Source organism: Zootoca vivipara, chromosome 15 (assembly GCF_963506605.1).
Source record: "Zootoca vivipara chromosome 15, rZooViv1.1, whole genome shotgun sequence".
Lineage (NCBI taxonomy): Eukaryota > Metazoa > Chordata > Lepidosauria > Squamata > Lacertidae > Zootoca > Zootoca vivipara.
This window is the reverse complement of record NC_083290.1, coordinates 37,951,919-37,969,961: the sequence shown is the minus strand read 5'-3', so window position 1 is coordinate 37,969,961 and position 18,043 is coordinate 37,951,919. Positions and strand designations below refer to the sequence as shown.

At 43.6% G+C, this 18,043-nt stretch overlaps 1 protein-coding gene across 1 annotated transcript in view; it reads right to left on the bottom strand.

The window, feature by feature from the left end:
• KCNU1 (potassium calcium-activated channel subfamily U member 1) overlaps window positions 1-18,043 on the bottom strand; it is an 86,845-nt gene that overhangs the window by 53,588 nt on the left and 15,214 nt on the right. The window contains exons 7-17 of the mRNA XM_060268599.1: window positions 14,911-14,986; window positions 14,630-14,800; window positions 13,128-13,219; window positions 12,008-12,118; window positions 9,101-9,206; window positions 7,590-7,672; window positions 5,603-5,672; window positions 4,920-5,072; window positions 2,975-3,087; window positions 2,402-2,470; window positions 941-1,027 (exon numbers count right to left, since the gene is read on the bottom strand). Coding sequence (XP_060124582.1) covers window positions 941-1,027; window positions 2,402-2,470; window positions 2,975-3,087; window positions 4,920-5,072; window positions 5,603-5,672; window positions 7,590-7,672; window positions 9,101-9,206; window positions 12,008-12,118; window positions 13,128-13,219; window positions 14,630-14,800; window positions 14,911-14,986 — 1,131 coding nt within the window. The remainder of the gene's footprint in view (window positions 1-940; window positions 1,028-2,401; window positions 2,471-2,974; window positions 3,088-4,919; window positions 5,073-5,602; window positions 5,673-7,589; window positions 7,673-9,100; window positions 9,207-12,007; window positions 12,119-13,127; window positions 13,220-14,629; window positions 14,801-14,910; window positions 14,987-18,043) is intronic.

Below are 18,043 nucleotides of genomic sequence, written 5' to 3'. Positions count from 1 at the left end.
GATCGTTTTTTTAAAAAAATGTATCCAGTTGTGTGTGGCAAGGGAGGGGAGAAAGATAGTTCTGAACAGTCTGGACAAATGTTGTCAAGGGAATTTGACTTTTGAGAAAGCGACAGTTAGGGAAGTTAGGCCTGGGAGTAGAGAGGAGGGAGAAGGAACGGTGGGTTTTGTGACGATGAAGAGAATGTTATTATAAGTTTGTAAAGTGCATCGGATGAGGGGAGATTGGAATCAAAGTCTGCAATGTTGATTCATTTTATGGGAAAAGATACAGGCTTGTAATAATATTATATGGTGGAGAAAATTAATTCCTTTCACCTCTCCCAATTCTGGGTATAGCAGTGATATGTGAGGGGGGGAAATGGGGGGCAGGCATGTCATTCACAAATGTGTGTCCTTATATGTCAGGTGTGGGAAATCTTTGACCATCAAGATATTGCTGAATTCCTATTCCCATCATCTCTGGCCATTGACAATGCAAGCTGGGCTGATAAAAGTTATAGTTCAGCAACATTTGGGAGACCAAAAGCTCCCCACACCTATTATATGTGTTGTGCATGAGCCAAGGCTGTATTTGTGCTGGGGAAGGATATGTGCATTTTGTTGCATGCTTTCTCTGACAATATGCCTTTTGTAGCATTTTTTAAAAAAATAATAATGCAATCACAACAATTCGTGCAAATTTCAAAGGGCAGAACTGTGTGGGTTTGCATATTGTTTGGAAATTGCAAATTAGGTAGGTTCACATTTAAATGCGAGATTCCTCCCCACCTGTATTCACTTGTATATATAAACGACGAGTGTTTCCCTTCTTTGGCTGTGAAACACAGCACAAAATAACAATGTTACAAAAACACCTGGCCGATGTTTGACATCTACTCCAATGTTTAACAACTTTGAACTGTATTCAAATGTGGATGCAAGTAATTAAAGAAATTACCTATTGAGTTGCACTGTAGATTTGGCGATGAAAAAGCCCATTGTGTCGAAATGGAGTTTAATCATGGAAGGTGGATTGATCAGGATGCTATTGTCAAACAGGTTGAGAACAAGAAGAAATGTCATTTAAGCCTCCCTTAGTTTACTGTTTAAATTTTTAAACATTTGTATTAAATCTGTACAGCTGCTACATGCAGAGTCAGAGAGCAGGAGGTGATGGGGAAAGATGATCTTTAGGGCAAACGGAGGGTGCAAATGCAGATTTGTCCAGGATCACTTGAAGAGCTTCCCCAATTTACTGAATTCTGTGTCTCCAACAAAATAACTCCAACATTAAATCCTGGTGACCTACTTCTTCTATGGAAGGCAAATATTTACATGAGCAAAAAAGAGAGACAGAAGTAGAGAAGCCTTGGATGTAGTGCCAAGACCTTAGCAACTAATCTGATTGTTCCATCTGCCAAGTGGGGTGACTACCCAATGAGCCAAACAAAGCAGGCAGAGACTGAATTGGGTTTAAATCAGGGGGAGAAAACCTGTTTCTTCCAAATGTAGTTGGACTCCAACTCTCACCAGGCCCCTGCCAGCACCAGGGGAAAATGGGATCTGTAGTCCAGCAACTACTGAAGGGGCCTAAGTACCCCATCCCTACTCAAAGTACAGTAAGTGAATCTGCTATCACATCCAAAGTTTCACCACTTGAATTCCCTACAGAGGCATTAAAACATAGAATTATAGACTTGGAAGAAACCCTGATTATCATCTAGTCCAACCCCTGAAATGCAGGAACATGCAGCCATCCCATACAGGGATTGAACCTGCAACCATGGGGCTATCAGCACCATGCTCTAACCAACTGAGCTATCCAGGCTGACATAATGGAGTGGTGTTTTGCCTTTCCAAGAGCTTGCCCACACTTCCATTTGTGTCACGCCTGGAAAGCACAGGCCTGAGCAGTTTCCCCCTTGCCACGTTCCTTTCCAAGGGAAGACCCACTCTTTAGTGATAGATCAGAACAAATGGCAATCCAGGGCAAGTCCCGGTTGCAATTTGCTCCAATTCAGCTCTAAAAAGCAGTTTTCCCTGGAGGAAAGCAGTGGGACAAGTATGGATAAGCCCATGGGCTTCTGCTGGAGATAAGAAGAAAGAAGTGTTTGGGAGGGGTTATGTTGGAAGAACAAAGATCCTTTAGATCTGATGCCAGCAGGGTTGGCACAATTTTGTAACGTACTTCACCGTCTCCCCTTGGCATGGCTATTCTGAGGCCCAACGGGGCTCTCTTGTCGCAGTTTATCTATACATAAGGTATTCCTTCCTCTGTTTTTCTGTACCCTCACAGCAATCTGTCCTGCTCAGGTCCTAGGCAGGTTGCTCTGGCCCTGGGGACATTCCAACCCAAGGAGTTTAGGGTATCATAGTTAATCCTGTTAAATGCAAGGAGTTCAGAAGGATAGGTGCCCACCTATTTCCTTGCATGTCAGATCGAAACTCGATAGCAAGCAGCATGAGATCCAGCTTCAAAAAGCACAATCTAAGAAAGAGATCAGTTTGTGTTATTGACAAAGGAACAAACAAGTGAAGAAAGGAGGGGAATCTGGGGGATTCAAAGTAGCAACCATTGCTGAAAACTTTATCAGTTCTTAAAACCTGTTGGAGACATTTGCCCAACAGGTAAAACACAATGTGAGTGAGCTGCCCCATGAGCTCTACTCAGGCAAAATGATTCTTATGCATGAGTGAAGAGCAAGACAATGTTACCACACACTAGACCCATCCATTGGCTTCCTTCGCTTACAACACAAACCCCTGGATGGAATGAGGCCCATAAGCAACAAGACTTTGAATACCAGTGGCTGTGAAGCATGAGCAGGACAGTGTTGTGGTGCTCATGCCATGTTTGTGGGCTTCCCATAGATATCTGATTTTTCACTGTGGGAACAGAATGCTGGACAAGATGTGTCTGGTGTGACCCAGTAAAGAATTCATGTTCTCACGAATCAACTAAGGCAGTGGTGGTGGGAAATCCTGGACTTACTTGGCCACGTCTTTGAAGGACATGTCAATAAAATCATTGGATAGAAGCTGAGTCATCACTTTATAATCCTGGCCTTCTATTTCAAGTAGGTGCTTATTCAAATTCATCAGTTTCTGTAACAAATATCATCATTGACATCATCATCTGGCCAACTAACAACATCTAACATCTAAGCCCTAAATGGCCTCGGTCCTGTATACCTGAAGGAGCGTCTCCACCCCCACCATTCAGCCCGGACACTGAGATCCAGCACCGAAAGCCTTCTGGCGGTTCCCTCATTGCGAGAAGTGAGGAAGCGAGGTTACAGGGAACCAGACAGAGGGCCTTCTCGGTAGTGGCACCCGCCCTGTGGAACGCCCTCCCAGCAGATGTCAAGGCAATAAACAACTATTTTACATTTAGAAGACAACTGAAGGCGGCCCTGTTTAGGGAAGTTTTTAATGTTTGATGCTGTACTGTTTTTAATATTCATTTGGAAGCCGCCCAGAGTGGCTGGGGAAACCCAGCCAGATGGGTGGGGTATAAATAATAAATTATTATTATTATTATTATTATTATTATTATTATTATTATTATTATCTAACAACTAAGTTAGATGAAATGCACTCTGCTATTGTGAGTTTGTTGTTTGTTGATTTCACTGTCAATTTCACAACACTATTTTTTGTTGTTGTTTAACTGCTTCAAGAACATTACTGTAACATTGATATAAATAGATATAACATATTTATTTTTTAAAACCTTGTTCAAGCCTTGTTGCATTCAGAAATATATGATCTCGTGTGTGTGTGTGTGTGTGTGTGTGTGTGTGTGTGTGTGTGATATTTTTTCCATGTATAAGACTAAGACCATATTTTTTCCTGAATTTTTGAAGTTTAAAATAAGCGGTCGTCTTATACATGGACAGTGCATAGTGCATTTTCTTAACTTTGGATTTAAAAAATAGGGGTCGTCTTATACATGGGGGTGTTTTATACACGGAAAAAATACGGTGTTTGTGTGTGTGTGTGTGGTCATATATATGGTCATATATATTTGACTGTATCTAACTATCGCCATATATATATTTGACCATATCTATCACCATCTGTTTTGCCATTTGAAGTACTGAGGGGAAGATTGGCTGGTGTCTCATACCAAGATAGGCTGTGCCCATGTTCCCAGAATGTTGAATGTATGAAGCCTATTTTATTATAAGGTAGTCTGTATAAACAGGTCAGACAGCACCTAATCAATCCAATATTAACAGAATAACCTGAAATTGCTGGCTCTTTCCATGTCCATGTTCTCCTTGAGGATATGATTGATACTATTATACTGGCTGTAGCAAAATTCCTCTCAGAGGCAGTAAAAATCAGAAATTAGTATGTATAGCCTAAAGCTCCTCTGTTGCCTAGGAAGGCCAAACTTACACCTTGTTAACTGTTGCTATATACTATTGTTGCTCTGTGCTTTGGGTCTATGGACTGCAATAAAGCTTTCTCTCTCTCTCTCTCTCTCTCTCTCTCTCTCTCTCTCTCTCTCTGTGTGTGTGTGTGTGTGTGTGTAGTGATACAGAGAAAAAAAGGGGGTAAAAGAGGCCCCATGGAACATGTGTACTCTGTATCCATGGGGCCTCTTTTAAAGGACTCACCCTGTATGTGTGTGCAATGTAATATACTCCCATGCATTATTATATAAACTGGGAGTTGCATTCTGATCTACAAATAAGTTTGGGAGTGTCAGGTATGGAGAGTCCACTGCAAAAAGCACACCAAACAAATTCCTTCTGCATCCCTAGCTGTCATCCAGATATCTAGAGGGCTGCAGGTTCTATGGAGAATCACCCCTAGCCCGTGGTTATTTAATTTATTTATTTAACTGTAAACAGTGGAACAGCTGTACTGATAAATCTGGAAGGCTCTGGTTAACTCAACACTCATTAAAGAATTGGAAAATGAATTACCTTGGAGTCTTCCCTAATGAACAGACTGGTCAACAGTGTAGTCAAGCCGGGCACCACACAACTCTGTGCTATTAGCCCAAGTTTGAGCTCAGCAAAGCAGATTATACTATCCCCTCTCCTCCAGTCCCAGTTGGGGAGCTTTGGAAGGTAGACCTGTTTCAGGCGAAAAGGGGTGGGGGGAATGTGAAAGGATGAGAAACAGCAGAATATTAAGTTTCCAATTAAAACAGACAAACAGGACTATGTGGCCGCTAAGGAAAAGACACCCACCCTGGAAGGCTGTCAAGAAAGGAATGTGGCCCTCAGGCTGGAAAAGTTTTCCCACCACTGGGTTCTAAGCACATAGTTTTACATTCATCTACAGCAGGCATGTCAAACCTGCGGCCCTCCAGATGTTTTGGCCTACAACTCCCATGATCCCTAGCTAGCAGGACCAGTGGTTGGGGAAGATGGGAATTGTAGTCCAAAACATCTGGAGGGCCGCAGGTTTGACATGCCTGATCTACAGCATGTTGTTGGTGTCTGAGTCACTAAGGCATCACATGACACTTTGGAACAACCTCATTTCAACTTGGGATGGTGCCTGATAGATTCCAAGAATATCTCTGAGTCACCACACTTTGGCTTAGGATTTGGGATTCGTCTGAAACTAATATACACCATAGATAAATAGACAGCCCAACCTTGTTAGAAGACTGGATGATCTGTAATATGACTTTGGTGTTTGGGAAGTGATTCTTGATGGACAGTACCCTGCATGAAAAAGAAAATAGTTGTAGTTCCAGAACCATGAATCCCACCCTACTTTGCCTGTTCTGCTTCTGAGATTCATGCTGAGGGTATTTAAAAAACAACAACAACAACAACCATAAGCCAATGTGAAAACTGAACATATCATTGGAAAAATAAAAAATTGAGAGAAACTAGGATTGACAGACTTATCCATGCTTAATCTTGATACAGTATGTATCATACAGATGACTAAGACCCAGTTGTCACTGATGTATTAAGCCTAAATCTCATTTCAGCCACTCCAGATTGCAGGTTGGGACTTGCATAAAGGAATAGCTCTCCATTAAAAATATTCTTGTCAGAGAGTAAGGTTTTAGCAAACCAAATTGGTAGATCAAGAAAATGGCTATGTTCAGAGTTTTCCTTACAAATAAATAGATAGATGCATTCACAACTGTGTAATTCTCCACAAGCAATCTAAAGTGATTCACTCCACACACTGGTGTACTAGAACTAGGCTTACATCTGTTCTACATAACAACACGAAAAGGGAATCTGAAAAGCAGAGTTTAGCTCCAGAAAAACCTACATATCACCTGGTCAGTAGAACTATTGTGTTGTTCCTATTCAAAAAATGAAAGAACAAGCAACCTACAAGACAATTTTTTAAGATGGTTTGGGTCTATGGTTTCAAAGCTCTACTAACGGAACTTGTTCCAAAACAGACACAAAACAACCAATGTTACATCCAGAAAGTTGTATAAAAGCAAAACCACATGTTTGTCTAAGTACTTCTTACAAATATAAAATAACTATGATCTGAGTTAAAAACAAAGCTCTGTCTTTCTCATAGCCTGCATTCCAGCCTAAGGCCATGTTCTCCTGAAGAGAAATCATTATCCCTGGGTCCCCAAACTAAGGCCCTGGGGGCCGGATGCGGCCCAATCACCTTCTCAATCTGGCCCGCGGACAGTCTGGGAATCAGCATGTTTTTACATGAGTAGAATGTGTGCTTTTATTTAAAATGCATCTCTGGGTTATTTGTGGGGCATAGGAATTCATTCATATTTTTTCCCAAAATATAGTCCGGCTGTCACGGTCCGGTCCACGGAGCAAGGATCAAGACGTCGGCAAGGCAAGGGTCCACGGAGCAAGGATCAAGACGTCGGCAAGGCAAGGGTCCATGGAGCAGGGATCAAGACGTCGGCAAGGCAAGGGTCCAAGGAGCAAGGATCAAGACGTCGGCAAGGCAAGGGTCCACGGAGCAGGGATCAAGACGTCGGCAAGGCAAGGGTCCAAGGAGCAAGGATCAAGAGGCCAGATGCAACCAGGCAGGGAAAGCGTTGCTGTGGCAAAGAGCTGAAGGGAAATGCTGGGCTTTTATCCCTCCCAGCTCCTGCCACCAGGTGCAGTGAGATAACAAGTGGCCTCACCTGAGAAACTACTCCTTGCCTCTCCAGCACAAGCTGAGGTCTTCACCTGTGTGGCCACGCCTTGCTTCTCCAGCACAAGCTAAGGCAGGCCCCAGTCCTGCAAAGCACCACAGGCCTGACTTCTGCCCATACTCCTGACACCGGCCCCCCACAAGGTCTGAGGGACAGTGGACCGGCCCCCTGCTGAAAAGGTTTGCTGACCCCTGCATTATCCCATCCTTTGTCCTCTGTGGCTTTCAGAAAAAGAACAACTTTCTTCAAAATGGCTATTTGCAACTGAATACGTTTTTCATGTGATCTGAAGTTAAATACCACATGAGAGAGCAGAGCAGAGATACATTAACAGTTAATCATTAACCCACCAGAGAGCTTTTCTTTAACTCCTATGGCAATTTCCATGCCTCTTTAGCAATACACAGAAAGTCATTCTCTATTTCAAAGTACAATTAAACTATTATACTTAACACTTTTCTCTCCCCCCCCAGCATAAAAAATCCTGTCTTACCTCATGATGTTAGTAGTATCCTCGATATAGGGGTTGGGAGAACATGTGTCAGCCAAGATGAGACATGCGTCAGCATTCTCCATCTATTTCCGAACAAGAGAATAGAGCGGAGGCTAGAAGTAAGTTGGCAGCCTAATCTTATTCATATTTACTCTAAAGTAAATCTGTGTTCAGCTGGGCTTAGTCCACCCATACTAAACCTCTAAACAACAACTTCCCCTAAGAAAAGAGATTGGGGGGAATGTCATCCTCTCCAATTTGATACTCCATTCACAGCAAATTGGAAAAGCACATTTAGGTGATTTTCTTCTCTCTCTTTTCCAGGGGAGGACAAAAATATTGAAATTCTTTCTTAGGATCTTCTCTGCTTTTCTAAATTTCCTCCTTGAATTTAAGCTCCACTGCTGCAGCAGAGCTCCTCTCAGTAGCCTCAGGCTGACAACTCCTACACCCTAATGGGAGGATGTGGTAGCACTTGGGGGGGGGGTGAATGTCTGCTTCCAGGCCCTCCCTCCATCAGCTCACATGATCCAAATTCAGCTCAACTGTGAAATAAATTAAAGAAACAAACACTCAAATAAACAGAATGGTAAGTTGCTTGTTGTTATAACAAGGGCAAATATCTGTAGTGGGCAATTGTGAATGTTTCCCAACAGAATAGGGTAGGAATGGAGAGTGTGTGGCATTCTAGAGGTTGCTGGAGTCCAACTTCCATTCTTGTTGGTCACTGGCCTACTAACGGGGGTTGATGGGAGTTTGAGTGCAACAACATCTGGTGAGCCAAAGATTCCTCATCCTTGGACTGGAAGAAGCTGCCAAGGATGAGGATCAAACCATTGACCTACCTAGCTAAGCATCTGCACTGAATCAGCAGCCACCGCCACTACACTATAGTTATAATAACTATATACTGTACTGTATATTGCCCCTTAGGAACAAATCACATGCTTTGGTTGAGTTTCAGTTTCCATTCTGGCTGTTGACAGTTGTTGTTTTATGCCCAGGCAGGAATCAGAACAAAAGTTATTCCGTGGTTCTAATAAAGTTTTCAACCCTTAGTTACTGGCTGTTCGTATAATTACTATTCAAGCTTTCCAGGATAAATATTGGGGGGGGGGGGGCTCTGCTCATTCTGCATTCCTTTTCAACTCTGCCCCAGACTCACAGGGGCTTGGGATCAACTCAAGATGGAGTGTTACTTTCCTAGTGCAGGAAGATTATTTCCAACTCAAACTCAGTAAACACCTGCAAATTGCAAGAAAGGCTGTTGCTCAGTGGTATAGCATCTGCTTGGCACATAGAAGGTCCCCCACTCATCTCTGGCATCTTGGAGTTAAGATTGGGAACCTCAACTTCTGCAGTATGGACAACGCTGAACTAGATGAGCAATTGTCTGACTTGGTATAATGCAACTTCCTATATTTCTATCATTCCTTTGGTTCTGCAAAAGAGAATTCACAGCTAAGGCACTCTCCCACTAGACTCGGTTCATGAAGAAGCGGAAGTCTTACCTTAACTCTCTGCAGATCTTCAGTCTTCATCACAGAACCTTGGAAGAAAGTGGAATATGCAGCATAACATCTAAATATAGTTTCCAGTTCCAGACCTGGATCATTTCTAGATAGGAGAAAATGTATGCAGAGAGAATGAAGGTGTTCATCAATTCCTAAGAATGAGTGTATGAGTGTGTGTGTGTGTGTGTGTGTGTGTGTGTGTGTGTGTGTGTGTGATTCTGTGTCCATGCTTAGAATTTAATAGTGAACTGGTTAAACCAATTCATTTGTGAAGGTGGCGGTCTTGGCTGGCCTCATCAGCATCTTAAATCTTAAAGAGTTAGCTAAGAGATGCCTTGCCAAAGTGACAACTGATTATGCTTTCAGGAGGGAAGCCTGCCCTGCCACCCCCACTTGGCTGGTTGCCAGGTTATCTGATGAAGGAAGACAATAGGACAGGGAAATTTGTTTTTGGTGTTTCAGTTTTGACTCGGTTGGAAATTGCTGAGAAAGGCATGACTTTCTTGGCTGTGCTTAATCCAAGTGTATGCCTGTGGGGCTAGGAACCAAATGGGGAGGCAAGGTCTGTTGGAATGTTAATGCTGCAAGCCCTTCCATCCTATGCTCAGGTTGTACATATGTATAAATAAAACCATAAATGCTACAAGCATATCATAGTCTCAGTTGACCTTCATCCCAAGGAAACTGAACCCTGGATAAGCACTGACACCCCTGGAGCCTCTCACCACTCAGATGCTGGGGTATGTGCAACAACATATGGTTCCTTTTTCAGTACCATTCTAAACATCTGCAGTAACACCCTTGGAAGAGTCTCTCTCTCTCTCTCTCTCTCTCTCTCTCTCTCTCTCTCTCTCTCTCTCTCTCTCTCTCTGTGTGTGTGTGTGTGTGTGTGTGTGTGTGTGAGAGAGAGAGAGAGAGAGAGAGAGAGAGAGAGAGAGAGAAAGAGAGATGTGCTGCTGGAGCAAAAAGAGTGCAGCAAGTACTAAATCAAGTAATCATTTTGCCCATCCTGAAAAGTTCAAACCACTCATTCCCTTTCAGCAAGGCAGGGTCCTATTGAAAATCAACCAAGAGTATTTTAATAATAATAATAATAATAATAATAATAATAATAATAATAATAATAATTTATTATTTATACCCCACTCTGGGTGGCTTCCAACAAAATATTAAAATACAAAAAAATCATCAAACATTAAAAACTTCCCTAAACAGGGCTGCCTTGAGATGCCTTCTAAAGGTCTGGTAATTGTTGTTCTCTTTGACCTCTGGCGGGAGGGCATTCCACAGGGTGGGTGCCACTACCAAGAAGGCCTTCTGCCTGGTTCCCTGTAACTTGGCTTCTCGTAGCGAGGGAACCGCCAGAAGGCCCTCGAGGCTGGACCTCAGTGTCCGGGCAGAACGATGGGGGTGGAGACGCTCCTTCAGGTATACTGGACCGAGGCCGTTTAGGGCTTTAAAGGTCAGCACCAACACATTGAATTGTGCTCGGAAACGTACTGGGAGCCAATGTAGGTCTTTCAGGACCGGTGTTATGTGGTCTCGGCGGCCGCTCCCAGTCACCAGTCTAGCTGCCGCATTCTGGGTTAGTTGTAGTTTCCAGGTCACCTTCAAAGGTAGCCCCACGTAGAGCGCATTGCAGTAGTCCAAGCGAGAGATAACTAGAGCATGCACCACTCTGGCGAGACAGTCCGCGGGCAGGTAGGGACTCAGCCTGCGTACCAGATGGAGCTGATAAACAGCTGCCCTGGACACAGAATTGACCTGTGCCTCCATGGACAGCTGTGAGTCCAAAATGACTCCCAGGCTGTGCACCTGGTCCTTCAGGGGCACAGTTACCCCAATCAGGACCAGGGAGTCCTCTACACCTGCCCGCCTCCTGTCCCCCACAAACAGTACTTCTGTCTTGTCAGGATTCAATCTCAATCTGTTAGCCGCCATCCATCCTCCAACCGCCTCCAGGCACTCACACAGGACCTTCACCGCCTTCACTGGTTCTGATTTGAAAGAGAGGTAGAGCTGGGTATCATCCACATACTGATGAACACCCAGCCCAAACCCCCTGATGATCTCTCCCAGCGGCTGCATGTAGATGTTAAAAAGCATGGGGGAGAGGGCAGAACCCTGAGGCACCCCACAAGTGAGAGTCCAGGGGTCTGAACACTCATCCCCCACCACCACTTTCTGAACACGGCCCAGGAGGAAGGAGCGGAACCACTGTATGACAGTGCCCCCAGCTCCCAAGCCCTCTAGACGGTCCAGAAGGATGTTATGGTCGATGGTGTCAAAAGCCGCTGAGAGATCCAGCAGAACTAGGAAACAGCTAGTTTGTATTTCTCAAGTACTTCCAACCCTACCTCCTTCTGTCAGTCACCCAGAAAAGGGATCGTTGCTCAAATAAGTGTGTGTGTGTGGAGTGCCCCCCTATGGTTGGGCCTTTGACCTGTGGCACAACAGCTAAGGATGTCTCAGGAACTGAGCAGTTGTTTCTTCCTATGAAAAGTTACTCAGGTACCAGGTACACAGCTGTTCCTGTGTTGCTTGCTCAATAAAGTAGTAAGAGATAGGTTTTCTCCCTGCAATTTCATTGTGACAGTCAGCCACACTTACTGATTGCTTTGCTTTGCTTGCACCCTAAACATTTGGTGCAGCACTAAAGAAGGTGATCATTATATGTTCATAAAATGCAAGGTACTTAAGAATGGTAGTTGTGTTGCTAGCAGATGCAAGAATTAATGCAATTTCCACTCCAGGAACCTAGATGGTATCGTAGCTGCCAAGTTTTCCCTTTTCTCGCGAGGAAGCCTATTCAGCATAAGGGAATTTCCCTTAAAAAAAGGGAGAACTTGGCAGCTATGGATGGTATGTATCCCCCCCCCATTGAAATCAATGTGATATACTTACTCTCCCAAAAAGACAATCTCAGTTTCAACCTGCCCAGAGCCTGGGGATAAGAAGTCCCTTAGGAAAGTAGTTACGCTGTTCAGAGTGATATTACCACAAACCACAATAAATCTGCAGGAAGAAGAAATGTCCACAGATCATTTTATTGTCTGGAAAATGTAGCACAACACTACAAATTAGGAACTTGCAGACCAATGTAGCTGCCACCATGACAATCCAAATCTATATTCAAGTCTGCTTAGAAGTTTTTGTTAATTAAGCAGTATATAATTCTTTTAAAAATACAATAAATATTGCAAATTGAGATGTATCATGTTCACACATAAATACATCCCACTGAATAAATAAGTCTTACTCCCAAGTAGGCATATAGAAGCTCCTTGTCTAAATTTGATTGATTTTGCTATTTATCTAATTTAAAAGTAATTGTGTTTTATCAATGAATTTCTAAGGTACTTTTTTATTTAATGAAAGGGGACAAAAGTAGGTTAAAATCTAAAGTTCTGTACTTCACATTGCTCCACCCCTAAACATCTGCATGTAGTGCTGTCAGGCTGGGACTCAACTATGCTTCAGTGCTTTGTGATTTATATGCTGCACCAGAGCATAGAAAACATTATTTGAAAGCAAGATTCTACCGCCCTAATCTACATTCATTTAGGGAAAACAGCATTTCTCGTTCAAATAGCAAATGAGGTGGCCAAAGTATTGGAGCCTCAGCTTCACGATCAGCCTTTCCAGTGAGCACTCAGGGCTGATTTCCTTCAGAATGGATAGGTTTGATCTTCTTGCAAGTCCATGGGACTCTCAAGAGTCTCCTCCAGCACCATAATTCAAAAGCATCAATTATTCGGCGATCAGCGTTCTTTATGGTCCAGCTCTCACTTCCATACATCACTACTGGGAAAACCATGAGTCATTTAGGGCTTTATAATTAAGAGGAGCACCAGGAATTGGGCCCAGGAATGAAGTGGCAACCAATACTCACAATCTCTTACTCAACAGCAGCCAGTATGATCAAGCAATACCAATCACAATAAACTTTCACATTCTGAGTTGTTGTTGTTGTTGTTGTTGTTGTTGTTGTAATTAAAATAAAGGAGAACTTGAATTTACTCACTTTCTGCCTTTCACAACCATGTAGGAACCCTTGTGTAGTTTAGTGCTTCCAACAATGTCTACCATTTCAGGCACCAAATTTGCAAAAAGGATCTAGGACAATAGAAATATACAAGCTCAGTTAAATGAAATGCCAGGATGAAAACTCTTAAGTAAATAAATAGGGAACCCAAGGACATTTGAGAAAGAAAAAACAAATGTTAGCACTGAGGCTATTATTCACCATACATTTAAAAGTCTCTGGAAGAGCTGTAGCTCAGTGGTAGAACATCTGCTTTTTATGCAGGAAGCTCTGGGTTCAATCTCCAGGTATCACAGACTGGCTGGATGCTGAGGAGTGGTGGGAGGCACCAGCTGGGGGACCCCCCAAGGGACCCCCCAGGGGAAGAAGGCTGAGAGCCAGGGGATTGGTGGCAGGGCGACGATGCATGGTCAGAGGGAGAAGAAGCAGCAGATTGAGTCAGAAGCAGAAGTAACAGGATTTAGTGAGGAGGAAGAGACTTTGGCAGAGAGCAGTTCAGACTCCAGAGACTGAAGAGGAGATTGGCCAAGAGGCAGCAATGAGATAGGCTGTGGAAGAAACCAGGGAATTTCCCCACCTGCTGCAACCAGCTCTCCTCCCCCTTGGTCTCATAGAACATGCAGAGGAATGAAAAGAGCAGAGCAGAGATTGGTTGTGTATGGATGCAGTTTGCAACTGCTTGGGAAAGACCCTTAGGGCAGGCTTCCTCAACCTCGGTCCTCCAGATGTTTTGAGACTACAATTCCCATCAACCCTGACCACTGGTCCTGCTAGCTAGGGATCATGGGAGTTGTAGGCCAAAAACATCTGGAGGGCCGAGGTTGAGGAAGCCTGCCTTAGGGAGTGGTGAGAAGGTGGGGAGCTTCAGTCCTCACAGCTACCTCATTGGAGTACGGCCTATTGGGAACAGTTCCTGGGATCACAAGGTCTGTACTGTTTTGGTTTCTTTGACTAAAGCATTAATGGCACAGACCTAAGCTTGACTCTGACGCCTGGCACCAGGTAGGGTGGGAAGAGACTCCTGCCTGAAACTCTGGAGGGTCACTGCCAGTCAGTGAAGACAATGCTGAGTTGGTCTGATTCAAAATAAGACTGTTTCCTGCACTTCCTAGTACACATCAGATGTCATTGACCTGACACACTAAATGAACTGAAATTTCTCAGACAGAAATTCTGACCAAGGTTTTGAGGAAATGGGGGGGGGAGAGAACTTTCCTCTTGAACTCTTCAAGAATCTCAGCCCCCCCCCCCCTTGAGATTATTCAGCAATGTGGCCTCCTCAATCATGCTATCTGTCAGTTTGGCAAATGCGTTACTATAGTGGTTCATGCACTTGAGAATTGCCACTTAAAGGGGCCAATGAAAAAAGGCTGTTCTGTAATGCATCAAATTAGGTAGAACTAAAGATCTCAGGTGCAGGATTCTGAAGAAGACAAAGAAAAACTGTAGAGTAGATTTGAAAGGGCTAAGAAATTTCTTACCAAGCCAGCAATGATGAAAAAAAGGATGAATGAACGCCCTAAGGAGGTTTTTACCACCACATCACCATATCCAACTGTAGACATGGTTACCATGATCATGTATAAGCAATCAAAGTAAGTCAGGCTTTGGGGGTTTTTATTATATGCCCAAGGATCACCAGAATTTTCGATCTGTGCAAGAAACAAAAAAATAATTAATTAATTAAAATAGAAAAAAAAAACCTGTGTAAAAAAATTTTCCACCTGAAAGCCTGAGCCATTGCAGCCATTGCTTTACATACCCAATGAAGAAATCCTGCAGCAGTGAGACAAGTGCTGACAGATACAGCTAGGAGTTTGGACAGCTTGATTGCAGTGCTAAACCGGCAAGGAAAGACATGACCTGAGTTCCAAAGTGCCAAAGTCATCTCTACTTATTCCTCCTAACATTACTCAGATGGGAAGAATCCCACTCGGGCACCGTACCACTATCGTAAGTAATTCAATTGGAGATAAATATAGATCCATTCATGAATTATGCTTTACATTCTGCTATTTGGCCTGTGATTCACACAAAGTGACTAACCACCAATAATCACAAACATATGTATGAATTTCCCCACAACATACCAATTTTCTCTTTATCTTAATTTCTCTCCAGATTTCAGAGTTCCAGGTTTTCTGCTATTGCATCCGAAATGGCACCAATGCATTAGATTTTTTTTTTACTGTTCTGTTTCAATTTTCATATGTTGTACAGAGCACATTTTGCTATAGCTTTCAGTTCCTGCAGTTCATTTTTTATTTCCCCATCTGTTGCATTTTAACCAACCTGCAGTTGTGTTTTGATGAAAAACTACAAAAAAAGCAATTAATACAACTGCTCCTGCTCTTGAATCAAGACACTTTTTGTGTGGGGTGTTTTAACAATGCACAGTAGGACTCCCAAAGTACATGCAGGACATGTAACAAAATGTTGCAGCTCAAAGTATGCAGGGTTCTAGCAAGCCAGCCATACCTACTTCCAGGATATACCATTCCATCCTTACCCCAGGTTATTCATCTATTCCCCCAGTCAGCTAGGATTCTGCGATCACTGAGCATGTTCAATCCTCAATGGGCTGTTTAGGGTTCCCCCCCCCCTAAAGTTGTTGTTGTTTCCCAAATCATAAAGCTTTCCCTGACCCTCTGATGCATGGATGATGCCCTTTTGGCTACATAACAAACTACACTCAGTTAGAAAGCCAGTGTAGTGATTAGAGTGTTGGGATAAAGCCTGAGAGACCAGGGGTCAAATCCCCACTCATCCAGAAAATTTGCTGGCTGATCTTGGACCAGTCTCAGGCTTCTTCCCGTCCCAGGAATCATCCATGCTCATCCTCAACATGCTGCTTTTAATCTAAATTGATTCTATATTCCTGCTGTCCAGGTGAACCAAGAAGGAAATGGGGATTGTGATATTGGAATACACCTATGTGCAATGCCATTGGGCACACACGTGTTTAAACACACACCTGTTGCCAGGACATGCTGCAGTGTAATGCAGAATTCACCTGCAATGAGTTTTGAGCTTTTATTTTTGGAATGAAACCAGTTTCCCAAGAAGCACTTTTGAGGGGCAAAATATACATCAGATCTGGACTGTGTGCGGACTACATAGAAAGTAGTCTCCATTGATATCTATATCTATATAAATGTAGGCATTGCGCACGCGGATGAAACAGCCTTTCTCCGTAACTGCTGAACCATAATGTAACAAATTTGGCCACAACGTTCCATGCCCATCATGGAGGGATCTGGCATAATTCCCCCCCCCCAAAAACAGCACCTTTCACACCTAAAAAATGATTAAACAAAAAAAGTGGCGCCCAAATTAGACGTCATCCAGCAGAAGCTCTGAAGACTCCAGCAGCTGCGCTGCCGGATGACATCACAAAATTCCACAGCAACCAACTGAAAACAGTCCTTTTGCAGCAACAAGGCCCAGCTTTTTCAATAGGCTGCAGCATTGCCAACCAGGGGGGGGGGAGGCACAGGGATGAGGCACAACAAAGGGGGGGGAACTCATAGTCATGGAGGGGGGGGAGGACCCTGAGTCAGCCAAAGCAGTGGGGGTGGGTTGGAACAGGGAAAACTGAGTAGGCCGACTGCCAAAACGGCCATTCCACCTCCAAAGCCCAAGCCCAAAGCCTCTCCCGGCGGCTGCATTAATAAACACCTGGCAGCATTAGGCAGTCATTCATGATTTCCCCTAACATGCACTTGTTGGCATGGCAAGGGGTTTTTGCTTTTTAATTTAGTGGGTGTTGTGTTACATGTGAGGCTACGGAAGCTATTTTAAGTAAGGGCAGTTGTACCCCTTTTAACCTAGGCCTTATACTATGACTGATTGCCAGTCTCTGCATCTTTATAAAAAAAACCCAACCATGCACTTTCTCTCCCCAGTTTAAGTCCTCAAACCAACACCACATCATACATTCAAAACACGTACTCCAAAATTAGAAAATCCAAATAACCAAAACAAACAAACAAAACACAAAACAAACAACAACACACAAATCATACAATACCCACCAAAATAAATGACAACCCCAAAAATAAAATTAAACAATAGTAACTTCTGCTTCTCATGTTCTTATTTTTTAAATAATAATAATATATATATATATATATATATATATATATATATATATATATATATAAATGTTCACGATGCATGCACAGTAGCCAATGTATGGAGATACAGGGGGGATGGGACAACACACCCCGGGGACAACAGAGGGCTCAGACAAAAGTAAATACTGGGGAATAGAATCCAGAAACTGACAGTTCCTTCTCCAAGGGTGGGGGCCAATGTAGGAAGATACTGGGGGGAGGGGCTAACACTCCCCAGGGACAACAGAGGGCTCAGACAAAAGTGCATGCTGGGAAATAGAACCCAAAAGCTGACAGTTCCTTCTCCAAGGGTGGGGGCCCAAGTATGGAAATACAGGGGGGGAGGGAGCAACACTCCCCGGGCGCAACAGAGGGGTCAGACAAAAGTGCATGCTGGGAAACAGAACCCAGAAGCTGACAGTTCCTTCTCCAAGGGTGGGGGTCAAGGTATGGAGAAACAGGGGGAGGGGGCAACACTCCCTGGGGACAACAGAGGGCTCAGACTGGGGTGTGGGGGAGGAAGGGGCTTGACAGCTCATGGGTCGGGACAGGGTGGGGGGAATCACAGGAAAGAACCACAGCAACACGTGGCTGGGCCAGCTAGTTGAGAATAAAATGTTGTGTGTATACAGCCTCAGATAACAAGTTCTCTATACAGAATTCATGGTGATGTTAGGAGGACATTCCACAAGCACAGTTTGCAATTTAATTGGATCCACAGAACTCCAAAGATGAAACACTCTAAATGGTGAGGGAGGCCCCACTCTCTTAGGGGCCCCA